The sequence below is a fragment of the Xiphophorus hellerii genome, chromosome 22 (genome assembly GCF_003331165.1).
Source record: "Xiphophorus hellerii strain 12219 chromosome 22, Xiphophorus_hellerii-4.1, whole genome shotgun sequence".
NCBI classification, from domain to species: Eukaryota; Metazoa; Chordata; class Actinopteri; order Cyprinodontiformes; family Poeciliidae; genus Xiphophorus; species Xiphophorus hellerii.
This window is the reverse complement of record NC_045693.1, coordinates 11,946,577-11,969,490: the sequence shown is the minus strand read 5'-3', so window position 1 is coordinate 11,969,490 and position 22,914 is coordinate 11,946,577. Positions and strand designations below refer to the sequence as shown.

The window sequence follows — 22,914 nt, the reverse complement described above, 5'->3', positions numbered from 1 at the left end:
AAACAGTTATTGAATCATTTTAATCATTGAAATTTTTGTTAGTTCTGTCTCAATAAATAATAAATATCTCTTTGAAAATTTGCTTATTTAATAAGAATTGCATTTTGAGAACAGAAATGTCTATACTTAACCTATATGTTGTTCTAGTTAGCACAGTGAAGGAGTTCAGTGCCAAAGAGGCTGTGGACTCCTGAAAGGAGGAGACACAGTCTGTCCTTGACCTGGTCAAGACAAAGTGCCCTGAAACAGCAGCTGATCTACTTGGGAAAGACTTCAGAGGAGACAGACTCAGGCAGACGGTGTGGCCCGGTGGCCCACTGCATCTTGGAAGCTGTCAGAGGAGATAGAGAGAAAACCTCCAGAAAACTGCTGACCTGTCACCCCTATCTCTCTCACTGACAGTTAGGATTTGGTTTATGCATTCTCAGATGCATCATCATCACCACACACCCACCTACACACAAGCACGTAAGTGTGTCTGTCACACACAAGCTCAACCTTTCTTTGCACGTATTTTCAATAATTTTTGAATCATATTTCCTATGTGGTTGATTTTAATGTTCATTTAAATGGATTTATGGAAATGAATTACTCTGCAAAGACATTGTCTATGCATTAGGAGGGGGAAAAAAGCCTCTTTGTCACATCAGGCATATTCCAGAGGCTTCCTATGCCAGCAATATCCATTGATTGAAAGGAAGAAATGAAACCTAGTTTCTGAGGAAACATCTCAGTTTCCTAAAAGACCAAAATTCAATCTGTTTATGTTCAATATATACAGGTACGTCTTAATATATAACATAATAATATGTTATCTCAAATACTATTTATTTTTGCCATTTGCATTTCTGGCTCTTCTCTGTTTACAGGTATATATGCTCTATTTTGTTAATATAATAGTCATCCAGCGTGTAACAGCTGTGTGTGCACCACGACTACTTATTCATAGGAAGAGCTAATCACATAATGATGAGCAGTCACAGCTGCAGTCATCATTTAAACCTTAAACTATGAAGCGTTGCATTGCAAGCAAGAGACGATGAGGTGGAGATAATTTAGAGACCACCAGGCCGAGGCCTCTTTGCTCTATGCTGTTAAGAGTTTGCTACACTTAATCTAAGTGATGTATATTAATCTGACACATACCCACTGTGATGTACACACAGTATTGACAGACTGGCCTCCCTCTGTGTTAGAATAACGTGCAGCCTGTTTGTTTTTGTTGAGTGTTGACTCCCTGTGTTTGTCCGCTCTTATCATGTCACATCTAGCAATGACTAAGATGGTGCCATGTTTCTATTTCCGTACTCTTGCACACATTAACATCAGCGCTTTGTGTGGTCGGTTGCTCTCGGTACTAGAACTTGTGATTTTGCCTGAATGAGTAATGACATGTTTGATATTCACAAAAACCCTCATTGGCAGAAAGGAGCAAGGATCTAAATTTGTTTTCTGTCTTGTTCAATGGAACTTAGCGCTGAAAACGTTTCGGATGAGGAGTGTAGCCATAATGACTGCTTTCCACATTCTTTCTTTACATTTTTAAATCAAAGTAAAACTACTTTGATATATATATATATATATATATATATATATATATATATATATATATATATAATAACCGACTGTAATATTTGCTCTTTTAAAGCCCTACTTTATAGTGGCTCTTAAAAATTTACGCACACATGTTCAAAGTACAATTTCTTTTAGACTTAAAACATTTAGAAGCATGAAAAAAATAACATTTGGTTTAAGTTTTGGTCAGTTTAAAACTGTAATTCTCTTCTCGTGAATCAGTTGTTCTACTTATTTGGATGTATGATTTGACACAGAGTGAAGCTAAAAAATAAAATCCCTCTTGGGTTCATCACCAAAACTGAAAATGCTATTCAGTGTTGGAGCAAAACTGAATAGCATTTGCTCACATTTTCATCCATCTTGAAAAAACATCTAGTTGTGTCTGGAGAAAAGTAACTGCACAGCATGATTTTCCACTTTCCTCTTTCTCAGTGGGCATGGTGTTATTTTTTTTTTAGTAATGCATTGTTTTTGTGTAAAGCATATACTTTGGATTTTTCATTCTCCCACAAGGCTTTTGGAGCAGTTAACTGGGTTCAGATGTTTTCTTTGGAGGGAAGGCTTTTGTCTTGCAACCTCTCATTTTAGTTCAAAAATAATAAAAAATGCAGTAGAGTTTTATAAAATGCATAAATTGTTTAGTTACTGAAACTGTGCCTGAGCTGGAAAATTAAGTCAAAACATGTTTCAACAAAGTATTAGTTTAAAGGTGTTTGTGTCAATGTAACCAGAGTTTTCAATTTTATCTTGTCCTCCAAACCAATGTGTTTGATGATTTAAGCTAGAGAGTAGTGGACAGAGTTCAGGAGGTGGTGAACCATGTAGTAAGCTGGTTCACCACCAAGGGCGTACAGGTTGGGAGTTGCTTGTTTCGTTGGATGGGAGCTTAACCACTGAAGGAAGTTGAGGAGGGTTGAGCAGCAAATCCAGCAACCCTCTCTGCAGAGCAGATCCAGGGGAGAACTCAGGGAAAACAGAGAAAAAGAGTTATCATCAAGCCACAAAATACCAAGGAGATCAAACACAAAAAATATCAATGGAGAGCTAATGGTACAGCATGGGTTGACACCATGCTCCTCCTATGCTCCAGCTGATGAGCTTGATGAAAATAGGTGTGCCGAAGCACACCGCTCAGCGCCGCCCACTGGGGAAACCTGCATCTCAGTGGGAGAGAAAAGCCACACAAACTCAAAGCCAGATCCCTGACAAAATGTAAAAATTACATATTGCATTAAAGCCAGAAAATGCATTATGGTCTAATGTTTTTAGACATAAAAATGAGTCGGCTTTACACTATGCATCAAAGATTGGCGCATATTGTGGAATTGCTTACTACTTTGTTTAAAAACAAAGACAAACTATTACCAAGTTGACATTGTAAACTGCTTTTAGTATTTCAGATTAGCGGCAGAACCAGGTCTGGGTCAGCTTAAACTGAAAATAACTGTTAATAGTCAGTCACCAGTCTCTTCACAGTAAATAATCTTTTTTTCTGTTTTCAGCATACTGTTCTCTCTGGTCCGGAAAAAAATATTTCTACCAAACATTCACAGAGATAAATATTTTTCTGAGCTTGACACAGATGTAGTTTTCTGTCAAACATACAGCACCTGGTTCATGCTTCCCAGCAAGATCCGTTTAGAGGAAATGCAGCCAAACAGCACCTAGCACAAGAGCACATTATTGCTTTTTGTTTTGATTTAGCTCCATTCAGAGTTCTACAAAATGCAATGATTAGGATGCCACATAATTAGGCTTGATTTCTTAAAATAGCAAGAGTCTCCATCATTGAGGCTCTTGAGAAGAAGAAACATTTTTGCTGAAGTGGCTTCGAGAGGCTTTCCCTCTCTAAAAGGTCTCTCCGTGTCGCATAAAAGTGTTGTTTGAGGGCTCTTTGGCTGATTTTTGTGGCCTTCTCCCAGACGGGTCAGGTGCTCGTGCTCTTATTCAGGCATCCATCTGTGTCTCTCCCCACATTTTTCCTTGAAATTTCAAAAAATATATATATTGTTAGTATGTGAAGAAGATTTTCCCTTGTGTAAACAAATAAATAAAAAAAATCTTCTTTTTAAGACTAAAGCTCTAAAACATATGCCAAAAAGAAACTTTTCTTTGTGGCTTGAAAAATCTGATTTTACGTCTTAGTTCCTTAAAATGTGAGCATTTTATGCTTGCACATCAGACTTTAAAAGAAACAAAGAAAAACATAGTAACATAGCAGGGATAGACTTAAGGCATCACTGCCATCAAAGACATAACCCTTTGGGCCTTAAATAGAAACAAAGGGAAGCTTTCAGTCAAGGAGATATCTAACTTAATCTCAACAGGAGCTGAATGAGAACAGTAGGAAGTCAAGTCCTTTAATAGCAGGGGTTTTAGTCTTCGAAGGAGGGTTTCTCATTTTATGGCCAAGTCTCTGTAATCATCTGGCTAAAAGCACCTCACATCTGTAACTGTGTTTAAATTAGTTTAGGTTGTGGTCTCCAGGTGTTTGCTCTGATGCAGGCAGGAAGGAAGCCAGTTGAGAATGCTTTGCCTGAAGCAGTAAGAAAGGTAGCTTTTTTTCTTGGCTGTTTCACACTCAGTTTATCAAATTTCTACCAAAACGGTCAGAGCAAAGGGCAGACAGCTAATCCTTTTTCTTTTTTTCTTTTCAGTTCTGGCAGAGAAACTGAGTCAGAGCGGTGTACATATTGGAAATCACTTAATTCAATGGGAAGACTTAAAAAAACATATTGTGCTTGAATGTAGTTAAATTAGAATTATTTTCTGCTTCCCTGGATTTATCAAACTTAAGCTTCTTATTTTCTGAGTAAACCCATGTACATTTTTTGCACTTTAGATTTTTACCACTTGGGGGCACAAATGAACAAGTAAGCAATATCAATCTTGCTATGTGTCACTTAAATGATAGCAAATTATTAAACATCAGTACAATTTCTTTGAATGAACTTGGCAAAGTTCACAGTTTTGCATTTTTGTATCAGTTTCTCTTAAAATTATTTTCTCTCTACATTTCACCTAAGAACCCAAACTAAGTTTGGTTGTTGCCCTTGGACAGAAATCCAGATGGATTGCCTTATTAGTAGACATTATGCAGAATAGGCTGGCGGTAATTATAAAAGTGTAAACATGTTCAGCAGGAGCATCCCTTTTCACTAATGCAAACGAGAAGAGAGCTGTGGGGCCATATTGCTGACTTTTTTGCACAAGGTGGCTCCACCAAGTTATTGAGATTCTAAAAGGTGAAAGGACACAATTCCCTAATGTTTGCAGCATCTGTTTCCTACTGCAGCTTTTTTTTATTAATATAAAGGGCCACAGGAAAACTCTTCTGGACTTGGATTTTGTGGTTATATCATTGTTTTCGCAATGCATTTTCTGTCCCAATTACTCACTTTCTGGATGTCAATCATGCTTTAAAACTGTTTTCTAGATTTCCACTGAAATTGACCTAAATTAATTGCTGTTTGTATGACTGTCTTTTTTCAAGGCTTGATGCCTTGTTTTCATTTAAACAGCTTTTTGAAAACTAAAGCAGAGAAGGACTTCTAATCCTGTATGTCATTCTTGCTAAGATGGCTTTCTCTGGCCATGAAATGCCTGTGTATTCCCTGTAAACCATAAAGATTAGCTCAGCAGTACTTACAGTGTGTTTGTGTGTGCGGGAGTGTTTTTTTTTTTTTTTTTCCTCCAGCTCAGAACACAGCGTTTCGAAAGGGAGAATGTTGAATGGCCAGTGTGCAAACCAAAACGGGCACACTGCAGCTGAGCCTTGTGTTCTTTCGTCCCAAACTCTGAGCACTCTTCCCAGCTGAACCAGATTGTGTTTATCAGCAGGGCTTTTTATGTCCACATGTTCCCTACTTTCCTGTAACCCCCACTTGCACATAGAGCCTGCGATCAGCCTTTCTCTCTCTTGTGAGGGAATGCTCTTTTATTAGCAGGCGAGGCAGCAGACTTACCCAGATTCAGCACCCCCTCCCTTGTGGACAGTTCTCAACCGCCAGCTCTGGCAACTATGTACTTTGTTGACACGTGTGATTGCGTGCGTGTGGGAGTGCGAGTCTGCAAACATGCAAGACAGAAAGAAGGAGAGCTGCAGCATCATCTTTTCTTTAAAACCTTGTCGACACTGCAGAGCAGGAGAGATTCGTTGAGAAGGTGGTCTTGGTGGCGATGCAAAGGAAAAGTGCAACTTTTTTTTTTAAATTACAGAAAGTTGAGGGAAAGAACAAAGGCAGATTTTGAGAAAGGAGAATGTAAAAAGATGACATGCTTACAAATAGGGAAAAGATTATATGCATTTTGTTTAGAGTTGGGTTTTTTTCCGTTTTCTTTACTGCTTGATATTGTCCACACAGAGCGGAGTGGCTTAAAAACGGCTGGCGAGAGAGAGAGAAAGTAGAAAGGGATGTTGAAAGGAATCAGAGCTGGGGGACATAGCATCAGTCCCTGCTATTCTGCCTAAATAGGCTCTTCCTCTGCATTGCACTCAGGCTCCAGTGATTCGCTATGTGAATGCAGCCCATTTGCATAGCCACTCTCCCTCCCTGCTTCCTGGCTGGCTGCTGAGCCCCCCCCCACCCTTCGCTCTATCCTCCCGCTTCTACTCCTCCTCTCTCCCTTCTTTCTCTTGCGCACATCTTCTGGAACGGAGCTGCTTCTGCTTCTGCCCGTGTGTGTTTGAGCGCACGTTCTGCCCAGGGCTGCTCTCAGGTGCTTGTCGCTCGTGTTGCGTGGTCTCACTGAGAGCAGAGATCTCTAGATGGGGAACGGGTGCGCTACTTGGCATAACTTACAGGTGCAATCACGCAGTCTGGTGCGTGCCACTGCACATGCAAATGAGCCGCGGATTTAACTATGGTCTCATTCCTCTGGATGTCCTTTGAGACCACTGGAGGAGTAAAAGGAGGGAAACTCAGAATGTCTGCTTTGATTTTCTGAAGAAATCCAGTTTGCACAGGTGTTTTCAGTCTCTTCCTGAGAGAGCTGTCCTCTTCTGCTGGCAATTTTAATTTTTGGGAATATTTAAATTTTTAATTTTTTTTTTATTCGGAGATGTTTTTGATTTTGTGAGAGCTTAATAGAAAGATAGAGAGAGAAACAGATAACTAAGGGAATTGGAGCAACCCGGGAATTCTCCATTTCTGCTTGAAGGTTGCCCCAATTTCTTGAGTGAATGTTTTTGCATGACGATTTATATTTATTTTTCTGCCTGGGTGCCGCCACGGATTTCTTAACTCAATATTAAACGGCAAGAGTTTTTTGTTGTTTGTTTTGTTTTTCCACAACCAACATTTTTCCTAGTTTTTTTTTTTTTTTCCCCTGTGGATTTGAGTGTCCGTGGTGAGTTTTGCAAAGGTGAGAAGTATGGGGCTGTGAAGCTTGGCAAAGTTTCACCTTGATCTGCTGCCTCATCTGGCTACTCAGGGAAGATGTTCAAGGGCTGGAGTGCACAGTTTGCTCCCCTGAGGCCCATTGTAGAGCCCCTAAAGTGGAATTCAGTGACACTCAAACACCTGGCCCTGTGGCTTGTTGCCCTGGGTTTCGTGGCGGGCTCGGAACCGAGTGCTGTGGAGAGCCTCCACCACATTCATTCATCCCATGGAAACAAGCGTCACCATATTGTGCCTATTGCTATCCACAGATCACCTGCATCCCTAAGAGCAGGGCACAGTAAGTATTCCCTTTTTTATTCTCTTCAGACTTTCATCCTGCAGTGCGTTCTTGAGCAGAGTGCCATCTGTTCAGTTGTCCTTCAGTGGTTAATATTAACACTTAAAAATCTGTCTAAGACTGAACAAGTCCCAGTTTAGACAGTGTTTTCTTTCTGTCAGCAAAGCATGCTCTCTCATGACTGAGATTATCCATATCCATATCTCCAGATGCTCCGCTGTGTCCAGATTAGAGTGGATTAGGAAGTTGAGGCGCTCCATGTTGCCCCTAGGTGTTTGGGATAGACAAATATGAGTTGCCTGCAGCTCTGCAGGGTGTCAAACCATTTCTGGCCCCTGCCCTGAGTGGTGTATAGAGAAGGCCCCCATGCCCCGTGAGCCAAAAAAGATGAGCTAGACATCCAGAATGTAATTTCAAATGGTAGACTGCAGTATGCTTCCTTCACTGTAATGTGTCGGGGAAGGAAATGAGAAATTCTCTGTTTTGTGCTGATCTCCACTTGACTTGTGTGGATGTTTGCAGAAGTTTTAAATCAAATTAAGTTTGAGACTGATGCAGAACTATATCTCTTTAGTTATCTCACCATCTAGGCCTTTTGTGAGTGACGTAACCAGTATTGGTGAAACACTGACGTAATGCTGAGGTACCCTGAATTTCACTCAGTACACTGTTCGCAGTATACCGCTTGTTTAATTTGATGGATTATTTATTGTTAACATTAAGGCATAAGAAGATAAGTGACAGCTCCACTACAAAGCATTCCTGGCACTCAGAGGATATCTTAGTTTTACACAAGAACAGTTCTTTGTTCTGGATCAATGGGTAGAGTTGGACTATCCCCAACAAAGGAGTCGGCATGCCTCAGTGATGATGGCAGAGATGCGAGGTTTGCTGACCCACTTAGACAACAAGACAGGCCAATTAGGCCAATCTGCCATGACCCGCCCTGAAAGCACACCACAGACCATGCCCCTTGCCTTCCCTAAGAACCTTGGGGCGCTAGGGCTTTAAGACTTAGCAACAGAATTGGGATCGCTGATTTTCCCTTCCAGAACTTTCTTTATAACATGATAAAAGTTTGGGTTTTTTCTGTGCAGAAGGTAGATAAATTCAAATTAGAAAGACGTGCCGTTCGGCAGGGTTCCTGGCTCTGGGACAAATCCAGCGGTTGTTAAAAGGCCCAGTGTTGTTTTCTCTTCTGTCACAAAGGGATTGCTCTTAGCATGAGTTTAATATTTGCTGCAGCAATTATAAGTTTACAGCTTAGTCAATAAACTCATAACTTCCATAACCTTAGACTCATAACTTCACAAGTCAGTTTTTTTTTCCTGCATTGTCTGAAGAATTATTATGCATCAAAACAACAGCATGAAAGTCAATATTTTACCATTTATCTTGCTGCTTTTCAGTCTCTACTTTAGTTTTAGCCTGTAGTGTGATTGTCAGTGTAAAAGTATAATCCTATTTGCAACGTTTACATAACTGTACATAACTTAAACTGTTCTTGTCACATTGAATTTAACGTTGCCTCAAGTGATTTGGCCATACAAAGCTGGTATCCTCCCTTGTAGTGTTATATGGAAATTACTTGTTTGTCTTGGAATGGATCTAATAAAAAATGCTGCTTTTCCTCACTTTCCTCACAAGTTTTTACCGATCAGTAAAAACTTAGTTTTACACAAACTTTTTCCAATATTGGTTTTGCCTTTGTTTAATTAGTAGAGAGGGTGGAATTTATTCCTTGTTCTTTTCTGCATTGACTTGGTAAACGCAAGATCATCTATATGCTGAAACCCTAGAACTACAGAGGGCACATTTCATTTTTTTATATGATTGTATAACGAGAAAAAAGTATTGTTTTCTTTGTATTCCACTTGAAAGTTTGTCATTGATTCATGTGGAGAGAAGGAAAAAGATTAGCATGGTCAGGATGTATGAAATTGAGTTGGAGTGTGATGCATTGTTTGTTTAGGGTGAGCTGTAATGAGGTTCAGACAGTATCAGCTGTGAGTAGTAGATATACTATTTATCAAGGATAAACTCCTCGAAGTGATAGTTCTCTCTTTCCCAGAGATGACTATGCTACTTGATACACTGAATAACTGAATTATCATATTTTCTTCTGTAGTCTACCTGCTGCTTGTATTCATTAGCAGTGGGTAGATCAGATGGTCAGATCAATAGAAAAAGCATTTAACAGTTCTAACCCTATGATACTCAGGTCATGTCTTTATCTGCTGCATACAAAAGAAACAGACATTTTAATGTGGGAAAATCAATTTTTATTAATCTTTCAAATCCTGTTGTCTGAGCTGAACATAGAGCGCTCTCCATGTTCTTATTGCTTTGTTTTACATTTTGGGTTCATTTCTGTGTCACTGAACAGTAATTATTGCACATGTGCCTTGCAAAGCTGGTATTGACTGTTTAACATTTGATCATTTTATGGAAAACACTTTTTTAATTAAAAATGGTTGTGGCATCATTATGCTGTTTGGATGACTTTCTTCAGCAGGATATAGAAACTGTCTAGAGTTGATAGATGAGCTCAATGAAGGGGAATCCTGGAAAAGTTTTTATGCCCTTGGTGATTTTTTTTTACTTATAATTACATCATGCAAAACAGAATTGAACATAAACCTGAACACACTATCCCCAGCCTGAAACATGGTGGTAGCAGCATCATGCAATGGGGATATTTTTACGCGGAGAAAGGAAAAGTGGTCATTTTTAATAGGAAAATGAATGAAGCTGAACGGAAAACAGTCTTGAAAGAGTTGTTGGTGGCAGCATCATACTGTGAGGATAGCTTGTTAGGACCTGCAGGACTAAATAATCGGGTTCAGCTTCACCTTTTAACAGGACCATGCTAAACATACAACCAGAGCTGTAATGGGATGGTTTAGATCAAAGCATATCCATGTATTAAAATGGCATAGTCAAAGCACAGCCTTTAACATAATAATATTTACAAACCATGTATTATTTTTGAGCTAGTTAATCTGTCACACAGAATCCCCATACTTTGATGTTTGTGATTGTCACATCACACCAAGAGCTTTAAAAGGAGTGGTACATTTCCAACTCACTGTGTGTTCAAGAAGTCAGCCATTGTATTCATGATGGCTACACATCCTACTTACTTAGCACATCTGCGACAGCACCCCACCTCACCTCCTGCATCACCCACCACACAAATCGTTTTTGTGTCCCAAAGCCTGGGTTGATCAAAGTCATTGAAGCAATTTAAGTGATTATTTGTCAATTTGAAAGCTTTCCAGTTTCAGAGTTAATGGTTGAACATTAAAAAGACTAGCATTGCAATAGAGCACTGCTGAGACAGGATAGACAGATGGAGGAAATAAAAAAAATATAGAGAAGGAGAAAACAGCAGATGAGGAGAAGGGAAAAGAGAAGGGTGAGGAGAAAAAGAGAGAGCAGGGCAAAAATTTGATGATCTTTGGTGTTGCCTTGCTGCCAGTGTATTGTGGGCTTGTATAATATAATTACTCCCATGTCTCTGAGCTGATGCCATTCTGTGATAGTGTGAAGATGACAGTATCTTCGCCTCTGTGAGGCTGCAGAGATGATAGCTGCCCTGATAAGGATCTGAGTACATGTTCCTCTGCTCTAGAGGGAGCTGGGTGGTTATTGACCCAGGAATCAAAGACTGAAGATTTCACTTGTTTCATTCTCCTCTTCCTCTGATATATGAGATGGCAAACACCCTTTTTGTTTGGGCGTGCGCTTTCTGTCTTCAGCCTACAGTACTTGAATCTTATGATACTTGCCTGCTGTCTCCTGTCTTTTTTTCCTCTTCTCAGCCACTCGGCCTAACTTGCCCTCATCAACCTCATTGGCCTGCATGGTCTATCCAAGCAGAAAAAGTAGGCTGGCTTTTGTGCCTGTAGTGGTATTTGCTTGTATTCTACGGTGACCAGGCTATGGTTGGCATAAAGGGAAATAAAACCTGACTATGCGTGCAGTGGGCAGTGAGGGGTCAGCTGAGTAATGTGTCCATCCTCGGAAGGGAGACTTAGAAGATGGAGAGGCAAAGGGAGAACGAGAGTCCCCTGTTTTGACTGAAGGGGATGTCTGTTCTTTTCAGTTGCTCAGGTCCTGGATGAGCTTGAGTTGGTTAGCTGTTTACCCATAAGCACTTAATGAGTCACCAACAGCAGCATGTATTCAGATTTATTGTTCAGTTTTTCTCTGTTTGCATATCTCTATTTCTCTCCCCTTTTTTTACAAATCAGATAAAAAACAAACAATAAAGTGAAATATCTACTGCTTATATTTTCATAATGCAACATCTGTAAATGGATAAATACCCTATGACTACTGTACTTCTATGTATAAATGTCAATTTCATGTATTTTTTCCTTTTTTTTCCCTTCCTCCCCTTTATCTTACCTTTACACACACACACACCCACACACACACCCACATATATATATATATATATATATATATCACCTACTTCCATGATTTCATTCTGTATTTTTATTTGTATCCTTGAGCTACATCAACTCAGAACTTCTTTTCTCTTTTGCAATCATTTCACTCTGTTACTGACATTGCACAGGACTGAAGGAGGAAATAAAAATTTTTTTTTAGTCAGTCTTTATTATGCATAAAGACTGATGTTATTCGGACTGGGATATGACCGTGCTCTTACTGAGCTTTAGCTGCTGAAGCTAAGAGCAAATGAGCAAAATGACCTGATGTGAAGAATATATTGCGCAGAAGATGTGGAAGATGAAAAAAATATGATTGCAAGAAAAGAGAGTAAAATACTTTGCACCATTTCTCATTCGTACTACATAAGAGGACAGGATCTGTGAAAGACTGATGCTGCTGTTGTGCACAACAAGGTGTTAATACGGACGCTAAGGAAACAGCTCAGGTAGCTCCCTGCAGTCCCTTCTTGTCGACTCCATAAATGCATTGGTGATTCTCAGGGGAGGAACACATGAGAAAAGGAAATATAAATAAATATTTGAGTATAAGAATAGAGGAGATCAAGAATGCAAAAAGCTCACATTATTTTATCTAATCTGGATTGAGTTCAGTCAGCCCAGAGAAGCCTCATTCTCTGTCATTATAATGAGGTGGCAGCTATCTCTCCGCCAGTTGAGCTTTTATGCGCATGGCATCGTCCAAGTTCACTACTCACACAATGAGCAGCAATACACCAAATCATTTTTCATCTCTTTGATCACTTTGAATTATTGTCACAAGCAAGTCTAAAAGAGGACAGTTAAGGGAATGTGCAGAAAAGCACACAGAAAAAGACCCATCTCTGTGCATCACCATGTTATTGTCCAGAAGTGTAAACCGATTGTGAAGAAAATTTATGATCTTCGAAATTATGAATATAATTCCAATGATTTCTATTATTTTTCTAACTAGCAAAGGGGGAACCTGGAGAAGCACAAGATGAGATTATATGTTTTCAAACCTTCACAGCCTGATAAACATGGCCACTGGGGACAGCAAAGAGGATGGCTTTCTCTGCAAGGTAGCTGGAAGAGGACTAACGTATATGATCACCATCTTTCACCCAATCAATAATAAGCTTTTACTTAAATTTCACATATTTGCTTCAGAGGACAAAGAACTACTGTAATAATGGTATAATTACTTTTGATGTACAAATTATTACCAAGTTACTTTAAGCAGTTTTGAAAGTAATATTAATATTACTGTTGGATAATTACAGTATATTAATATTAAATTTATACTTTTATTAAATTGAATAAAAGTACAAAAAAAGATTGTCTTGATTTACAATTGAAGACATAAACATGTTATAGTTAGCTTAATTAATTAATTTATTTATTCTGCAGTTTCCATTAGTTCACCTGCTGCAGCGTGAGCAGCAAAGAAAGCCCCTCCCACCCCCACCCGACCACTCTAATAGGATTGTGTGGGATTTCACCTTCCTCATTGCTCCTTCCATCTCCTACAGCCTCAGGCCTGCTGGCACAGCCTGATAAAAAAGCATCCCTGCCTAACACCTAAGTGCAAGCTAATATTAGCATTTATTTTGCAACACTGCTTAAAAATACAATGTAAACCCACGCACACTTGTTTCTCTCTCTCTGTTTATATATCTGTTTGTTGGGAGATTTGTAGCATTGCTTTGTGGCAGAGGACGGTTTTGGGTCTTTTCTCGCTCCCACATTGCCTGCTGATAAGGGGGAGGCTTCACTCTATATAAATTGCAAAGGTAGAAGCTATGCCGCACGACAAAACTCCTTCTCACACAATAATGCAGGCGGTCTTTATTTCTGGTGATTTTTTTTTCATCTGGATCTTATTCACATTAGTTGTGGAGTATGATTTTCATAAGATATTCATCTAATTAAATAATATCCCACCACTTAGTGAGCTTACTTGCAACGTGAGAGAAGTCAGCAATGAAGCAAAACGGATGTTTAATCCTGCAATTAATGCCAGGACAGACTTGTTGTACCCCTGGGTATAGCTTACAAAAACAAAAACGGAAAAAAAAAATATTCAGTGTCATTCATAGGCAACAAAGTTACCACATACTGTAGATTTGCATGTGAAATGTGTTTTGTGGTTTAACAAAGTTTATGGATCAATTTTATAGTCTTTTATTCCTTTCTTTTCTAGTGCATGCAACCTTTTTATCGCTAACATAGTTGGTGATCCAATAACTATTTTAGTGATCAAATAGCTAAATTGTAGTCAACCCTGCAGCTAGATCTATAGGAATATTTCCACCACACCAGTTGTACAAGGCTATGCAAAAGTTCTGATACTCCTTTAACTATTCCTATAGATATTTTGTCTGATAGACCAACATAAAACATAATACTATTGCAAGGTGGAAGGGAATGGATAGAGGTTTGTCAAAAAAATCAAAAAAGTGTATCTTGCGTATGTATTCAGCCATTTTGGGTCAATTCTTTGTTGAACCATTTTTGCCATGCTTTACAGTCAGTATGGTATGTTCAGCGTACAGTGTTTTGCAAGTTAACAATAATAAAAATTTTATCTAACCAGGTCACTTTAATACACATATTTGCTCTACCCCCTTGATTGTTCTGTGACAGAAAGCAAATTGTACATGTAATTACTTTGTTGATTTTACCACTTTCTGTTTCTATGTTGAGGTAACTGTTTGTCTAAAGATCTGAATTTTGGTTTATAAATTAATATTGCCTTAAACTTCTGCACAATTTTATTCCTGGCCTATTTGTTCTTCATTGTTGTGATTTTCTTATTAATGTTCTCAAACATTTCAGACCTTCACAGAACAGCTGGATTTATACGGTGACAGAATTTCACCCAGGTGGGAAATATTTACCAAATTGCGTGACTTCTGAAGATAATTGGTTGCATTCAATGTTAGTTAGGTGTATCAGATTAAAGTGGGTGAAAATATATGTACGTCTCCCTTTTCAGATTCTAATTTATAATCCATATTATCCTTTTTCTACCACTTCCCATGTATGTGCTACATTTTGTACATTAGTCACATAAAATCTCATTACAAACCTTGATGGCAAAAATTTGGAGAGGTCTGAACTTTTGCAAGGCACAGTAATTATTAAAATGATTGTACTTCACATCATTGCTCCAAGGCAAATAGTGTTTGGCTTTAAAAATGAGAAGGACAATGGAGAATGCTTTCTATCTGTTGTTCTTCCTTTAAATGCAATTAGAGAAAAGCACATGGATTAGGTAATTAAAAAACAGCCCACCTGTGGCACAGACATTGTGTAGCGGCTCGGGTGTAGAGTAAATTGTGTGTGATTTGCTTTGTGCTCAGTAAAGCACTACAGCCCTGTTCTGTCTGAAAACAGGTTCTCTGAGCTACACATAGTGACGGGCAGCAGGAGTTGTCTTTCGTGTCAGATCAGACCTGCGGCCATTAGCATTTTGGGTTTTCTGCCTCACTTCCACTGTAATTATCCAGCACTTGTCTCTTTTTAGTAATCAGGGCTGGAGTCTCACTCCACATCTGCTGACTCCCTAATGAAAAAGAACAACTTGCAGAGACCATTTGGAGGCTGTGATGTTTGGAACATGCCCGCACACAGACATGCTGAAAACAAAATAACGAACTGATGAATCATGCCACATAATCAGTCGAATGGGCTATGTTTGATTTTTCCTTTAAGTCCTGCTTTGATATGTTTTTTTTTTTTTTTTTTTGGCTGATGAAAATAAAATCTGTGAAAACAAAATCTAATCAACAAAACTGCTGGCAAACAAAATGACTGACCTCAACCAAAAAGAAAGGAAGCATTGTATCTGTGGAGCAAATGAGGCAAGTGATGATGAGAGAGTAAATTAGAAGCTGTCGATACTGTGAGACACTTCTATCAGAGCCAAGGCTGTTGGCGAGGGAGGCAGATATGCAGCTGGTCGGGGTAACAAAGGCCCCGTTTGGTGTATTGCTCCATTAAGACACTGGGTCTTGTCAACTCTGCCTGGATGATGCCCCATTCTGCTCCACAAGGCATAGACTCATGTATCACTTCGAATTGAAGGGGGAGCTGAGGGAAGGTGCAAAAGGGTGAGATCTAGATCACTTGACTGAGCATCCATGGCGTAATGTTACCAGCCCAGAGGGTGGAACTTTACCTCAACCATGAATTGATGGTCTCCTGCCATGAAGAGTGAGGGTGGTTGCTCCAGCTGCCCAGGGGCCCCCTCATGATGAGGTGAAAGCTTATCTCTTCAGAGCAGTAAGACGTGCTGTTGCAGTACAGTTCAGAGGCAGATGTTTTCATTCACAATGTCTATCAGATGCAAACAGTTTAGTTATGCCAAAAGGATGAGAGTCTATCTGTATAATACCAGTGTGTTGCATGTATGTGGAGAAAGGTATTGGTAACTGTCCCTCCATGTCCTGGAAAGGATAAGTGGGTAAAGGTAATAAACAGATGGATGGATTGTTTAGTTTTTCACTTTACAAATTTCACTCCTTTGTGATGTTTGAAGAAAGGTTTTGTAGTGGTAATGTTACAGAATCTGAAAAGCTTTAAGATTTATTACTTTTGTTAGGGACTTGTATCATGTACTGTATGTCACTTTACAAATTTTTACATACTTTTCAGTTGTCAAACCAAACCAAGCCATAAATTTTGTTCTCTACAGAGAGACTGCTATTAAATAAACACAAACTGACCTACCCTATTGAATTTAATTAATGGGTACTTTTCATAAGTAGTCAATTACGCTGTAAAATTTAAATTATCTTAATAGATCACAGAATTTTGTATTACAATAACTTAGTTATACTTCTGAAGGCATTCGCTTACATACAGGTTGGTATCTTAGGATCATGTTAGAAATGGCTTCATAATCCAGAAAAGCCATTTTCACACATGGGCAACTTGACCCAAAGTTCTCTTTTTTTTTTTTTTTTTTTTTTTAAAACAAAAAAAAGGTATTGCACATTTTGTGCTGGAGAAGGGCTTTAACAGCATAAGGAAGGTGGATTGGGGGGTAAGACGTGTAAAAGGTATTGAAGGGAGGACGTAATGTAAGAAGCTTAATGGTGAAATACAGTAGGTGTTTCCTTTAAAGTTCACAAACAATAACATGAGGCTCCCTGATGACTGTTTTATGTGAGTATCAATACCACGTTTATTTGTGTATGCAATATCCACAGGATACTGGAAAACAATATAGAATTTTGGACATAAATATTTGAAATGGTGCTGTGCATGTACGCTTACTTATTCTTTGCAGTAAATTTTCTGCTATGCATTATCCCACCTGGTAATCTTTGCTAGAAGTTTAAAGCTTGTAGTTACAATGCTGACATGCATTGTGTTCTCTGTGGATTGCAGTATTTCCTTTATAGGCTGAACAAAAGGGTTGTTTGGTTTTCTGTCTCTCACTCTGTTTGCCAGGGTTTGTTGCTCCCATTATGTTGGGAGTCTCTGTCTTATACCCTCTAATAAGGATGACCAATCACAGGGGCAAGCAGCAGTGCCCCACTTTTTGGTCTCCACTTAATTTAATTACATCAAATTAGCAAGGCTAGAAGAGAAGGGACTGAGAGAGAGGATTAATCCTTTGCAGCTTATATAGGCAGGTTGGACACTGTCAGCTGTCCTGCGTCGAATTACTGTTTCAGGATTGTCTTCATTAGAGGGGAGCTTAAGGATCACAGGTCACTTGATATTGTTAAAACAATACTGTGGAAACAGGCTAATTAGAATATTTGCCTTTATGTTTTTAATGGGTTTTTTTTTCTCTATTGGTGTTTTTTTTTCAAAGAAATTGGAAGTGAACATTTTATTTTGTACTGTTTGTTTAAGGTTAAAGCTTACATTTGCTCTTAAAGTAACACTCAAATAAAAATAAATTTTGAGGAACACTTGGGTTAAATATTAGAATCATAATTCTGTCTCAAACAGATATTGAGGGATAAATTTAAATGCACCATTAGTTTTGATTTGCAGGTCATATTTTTTTTTTTTGTCTAAGTAAAGTGATATGGCTCTCTGCCCAGGGCGCCATGATGAAATAGCTAAACTCTAATGTGTTTATGCTCAATCAATGTTGAGCATGGAAGCACCATAAGAAATAGGAATCTGATTCACAGATTTCATTTTGGCACAAAATTAAAGAGCTACTTTAAAGTTTCTATTTGGGAGTAGTCTGTTATTGTCTTCTAGATGAGCATCTAAAATAATAACCTTGATCACATCTGGGTTGGATTATTATAGTCTCTATTATGATTCTTTTAAACACATTTCAAGACTGAAAAAAAAATTATTTTTGTAAAAACATCAACTGGCCAGAAAAGGCCTGTTTGATGAATCTGTTGTGATACCATCAAATGTGATGGCTAATAGTGTAGATTAGTCTTTTGCCTGAATTGGCTGAATGAACCACAGGGATCTTAATTTGTCACTTGTATTTATGCCAATGTGTCCACATTCAGCATAAAATTGCAGGCAACCTTTCCGTTGTGATGTTTAAGCTCCTCTGTCTACTCTCTTATTTTGAATGTGAAAGTAAAATCTTAGCCTCACCCTTCAGGTAAACCTGAAAGAATCTGTAACCTAAAAAAGCATAATGAAAAGATGTGGACTGTATCAAATCCTTTTCTTCTTCTTTTTTTTTTTTTTTTTTGCATTTAATATCAGGAGTAAGGTTCTTAACAGATTTCAGCAAATAAAATATGCAGGTGTGGCTGAGAATATTGTTGGCTGTTGTTTACCTAAAAATACATGGGAAAAATAAAGTATGAAATGCACAAGTATTGCTGAACTTGTAGCTTAGTTTTAATGTAAATGTCTGTGGAGGAAGTAAATTTTGTTGTGATTTTGGTGTCCTATGTCAGAGGTTTGTTCCTGCATCAGTCTGCGATAAAACTTTTTTTTTTTCCCCATGCCTGCTGGTTCTGTTCTGTCTATCCCATTATAAGAGAGGCAGTTGTTTGTGCTGGGAGAGGATTAAGACAAGTCAACAATCCATAGTCTTTTTAGTCTCCCAAAGGGCTTCTCATACAGAACAGGAGGTTGAGAATAGCTTCCTCCCCTAATCCCCCCCACAATCAACGCTGCACAGCCAGGTAAAAATTGTTGAAAGCACCTCACTGTACCACAATGGAACAATGAACCGATATAAAAATAGAGATTGGATTGGGGGGTTGCCACTGGAATCTAATGGTATTCACTGTTCTCTGCTCCTGTGGTACACCTCCCCTTTCATCTATTTCTTCTTTGAAACAAGATCCAAGAATGGTTACCCACGCAGTTGAATTTATCTTTATTTAGTGTTACTATAAAAATAACTAGAATCTCTTAAAACAGAAACCAGAGACAAAAAACCATTTCCACAGGTAAATTAAATATTAACTGCAATTATTTCCTACAACACACACAAAAATTGTTTCTCAAAGAAACACTGAAGCTTCACTGTACTTTCTGTTACACAAAACTGTCCTTCACCTAGGCTGGAAAGACAGAGGTCAGTTTAAGGCAAAAAACCTCTTTGTTAGCGCTTGCTCTCCTGACAAGGACTAACAAAGACCACATCATACCAGGCTCAATTGAAGGTGACAGAAATTTTAATAAATTAGAAGATTCAAGCCATACTGCATCTTACAAAGTATTGTTTGAATAAAAACACAGAGCCACAATGACATACAGGATAACAAAGGAACTTTTTCAATCCAATAATTTGAACATTTAACTTCTTTGACTCATGAATCTTAAATTTGGCTTTCTAAATACGAAGAGTGCCCTTTTTTCTGTCACTGGCAAATACAGTGCATAGCTTTTTATAAATCACAGAGATGCACCGATCTGGGATTTCTTGGCCGATACCATCTTATGTTTTACTTTGAGGTCTGACCTGCAGATATTGATTTTGTAAAAGTTCTTTCGTTTTTTTCTTAAGTTCCTTATCACAGAAAAAGTGAAATGTGCTGTAGATTCCTTGATAGAGTTAGTCGTTTTGAATCTAGCAGAAAATAAAGAAATGAAGAATATCCCTATATATGCCCAAGTCATATGACCTGTGCATATACTGTATGTAGATCATTTCTAAATATCCTGTTATACTACATTTCCCCCCTTGCAGGAGATTAAAAGTTGTTTCTATTCTATCTGATTTATATTGAACTCAAAAAAGCTGTATCAAAGTATTGGTGGTTGGTATGAACATAGAACAAAAGTTGTTTTTTTTTTTTTTGCATTTTTTTGTTGTTGATTTGATGCAATGCAAGAAAAGAGAATCATTTTCATTCTTTTTTATTTGACCTGTTGACTACAGATCACAGCATATCATGGTGAAATTAGCCTATCCCTGGCTGATTGATTGGTGTGTTTTCACAAATAGATTTCACCACACCTTAAATCAATATGTACTACATCACAAAGCTCATCCTAATTGATGAATTAACAATCATGTGGAAAAATCAGTTCTTATGCTAAAGTTCCAAAAGTGCATCGAGCTAAATCTGTATTTTACCAAATGAATTAATTTTTGTGAGCTTAGGAGCTAAATGGAAGTAGAATCGAGCTTCAAGGACATAGTGGATACTACATAAATCGGAGCATTCCTTTTTCATGGTACAGTCACATGTGGTCATGCCTAGAGTGGAAGAAATAAGCTATTTTTTCTTGCTTGAGGGAATTACATCAAAGTCAAATTGCCCTACATATTCACAAATGGATTGGTAAGTCTGGGTAAGTAAGATCTGTGCATGTGCACATATATATATATTTTTTTTTTTTTTTGTAAAGTAACCCAGAAATGTGGTTGCAGAGCATCACAGAGTACTGTTTTTGTGGATTGTTGGGTGAAAGAAGAAAAAAAAAAAAAAAAACACTGTAATTTCATGGCTTCTGTCCTGCTACTTTAGAACAGTAAAGTTCACAGCATGTTACAAGAACACCACACACGCAGAGACAAGAAAAACATTGACAGAAATGTCACCTTGCCAACACAAAGCTCCACCGTGCGCTGACAGCAGAATGCAATGCTTTTAGTTTGGGAAAATCCAGGGAGGCATCCTCTGTACAAGCAAGGGTGGGGGGGTCAGATTTACATCAGCAACTCTGGGTGAATAATAAGAAAACAGAGTGAAAATAATGGTAAGCTAAGCTTTGTTTGTGACAGTTACTGCTGCAGCTGAACTGACAATAGGAAATAACACTTTGTAGCTGTAAATCAGCACATGTACTGCAGTAAAATTAAAGTCCTGTACATTGTTTCAATTAATAAAACACTTAACATACAGTGCAAAAGTATTTATTAATTCAAACAGAGAGCGACAAAAAAATAAATAAAAAAAGGTAAATGAAAGGAAAAGAATACAGAATTTGTTTCTGCTTCTATGCTAATTGGATTTTATATGACTCTCCATAAATTTAAACTAAACAGTAGTTATTATGTTGGAAATAATTATGATATGACTCCTTAACTAGAGAACATTTTATTTAGCAAACTATAAATGATATATACTCTCTGAATATTGCATACTAAGATATTCACCCACGACCACTTCTGGTGTTTACACAGAAGGGTCAGAGAAACAGAAAATATCTAGTAATCAGCTGCTGTGTGGATGAAAATGCATTGTTGATGTCAGAGGTCATAGCAAAATGGGCAGACAGCTGAAAGGCAACAGTAGCTACAAAAAATCCCTCATTACATCCAAGGTATGAATACCATTTCTGAACAACAATTTGAGAATTGGAGCAGACTGGTAACGACAGCTAAAGACCACAGCACATGCAACTTTTATCAGCTAGGAATAGGAAACTGAAGCTACAATTTGCACATTCACCGATGTACCAGACTGGAACAACATTGTTGTATGAGATGTGATAGTAACCAAAACATTCAGACAGTCACGGTCAGTCTGATGCAAGCAACATGAAAGAATGGATCCATGCTGCCTTGCATCAGATGCTTAGATTGTCTAATAGTGTGAGGAATACTTTCTAAGTAGACTTTGGCAATCTTGGTACCTAATGGGTATTATTTAAACACCACAGCTTAACAGACACAGTCAGAAAGATGGGTTTATAGTTATGTAGTATAAATATATACTGTATATGTATTAAGAGGTTGACGGTTATTAGATACCATTTATTTATCCTATATAGCTGTTGAGAAAAACATACTCTGCTGTCTCCATATTTTATGATTTATGTCCAAAACCTGTAGCTAAGTTGCCATGTCTTCTAAAGGTTTTCCTATTTCACAGTAACCTCAACTACTGGCATAAAAAAAGTAAATATATAAAAAAAGGAATATTCTGTAGTCAAAAAAAAAAATCATTAATTACAGTAGCTCATGATTTAGTTGTTTTTTTTCCCCTTGTGGCTCTAAATCTTAAGGAATATTGATCGGAAACAGCTCCTTTACCAGATAACGATGGTGTGTGATAGGACAATAGTGAACTCATAAATCGTGCTAATGATTTCTCAGAAAACTGAAATGGAAATCCAATAGATATCATTAAGCCTCTTTTAATTGTATACATCCCTCTGGGGCACATAGGCCCAATATAATTTTAAATCATGTTACTCTTAAAATAGTTTTATCCTTTGACATGGTTTAGGGATGCACAACTGTTATTCTTAGACTTCCTACAGACTTAATGAAACAGGATTTATGGAAGATTTGCATTGTTTTACCAAACCTCTCCACATACACTTGGAACAACATCCAGGGGAACAACATCCAGGAGGAGCCTGACACTTAGCTGTTAAACTCAGCATAGTTTTTGTTTTAACATCTGGCTTTAACAGACAACACTTAAGCATTTCCTACAACATTTTGGCATAAATTATCTCGAAGTTTAATTTAAAAACAAGACAAATAATCAAAGTTAACATTTAAACTCAGGACATTTTATTACAAAATAAGAACCCAAGGTAATTTAACACATCTTAATTTGTGTTAAATTTGTGCTGTTGTCATAGGTGGGTTTGATTTCTGAATTTGTTTTACTAAGGCTCTTTCCATGTAAAGATATCCAACAAAAAGTTAATCATAACATGAAAACGGAGACAGCTGAAAAACGGCTTTGAAAGGCAGTTATCTATAGTCTTTCATCTACGAGATTTCCCTCAAGAGACTCGTGGAAATGATCAAAAATTAATTTCAAAAAGCAATCCTATATTCCACATCTCGGATGAT

General features: G+C 37.9%; 1 protein-coding gene across 32 annotated transcripts in view; it reads left to right on the top strand.

The window, feature by feature from the left end:
* The window catches only part of LOC116712528 (neurexin-1a), a 281,475-nt gene that overhangs the window by 140,541 nt on the left and 118,020 nt on the right, over positions 1–22,914 (top strand). For 2 of the 32 annotated variants that reach the window (XM_032552333.1, XM_032552331.1), the window contains exon 1: positions 6,217–7,257. The exons of 28 other annotated variants lie outside the window; for them this stretch is intronic. In XM_032552333.1, coding sequence (XP_032408224.1) covers positions 7,017–7,257 — 241 coding nt within the window. In that variant the 5' untranslated portion in view covers positions 6,217–7,016. Of the gene's footprint in view, positions 1–6,214; positions 7,258–22,914 lie in introns of those variants that run through there. 2 more of the 32 variants (XM_032552332.1, XM_032552334.1) reach the window with 2 other exon arrangements.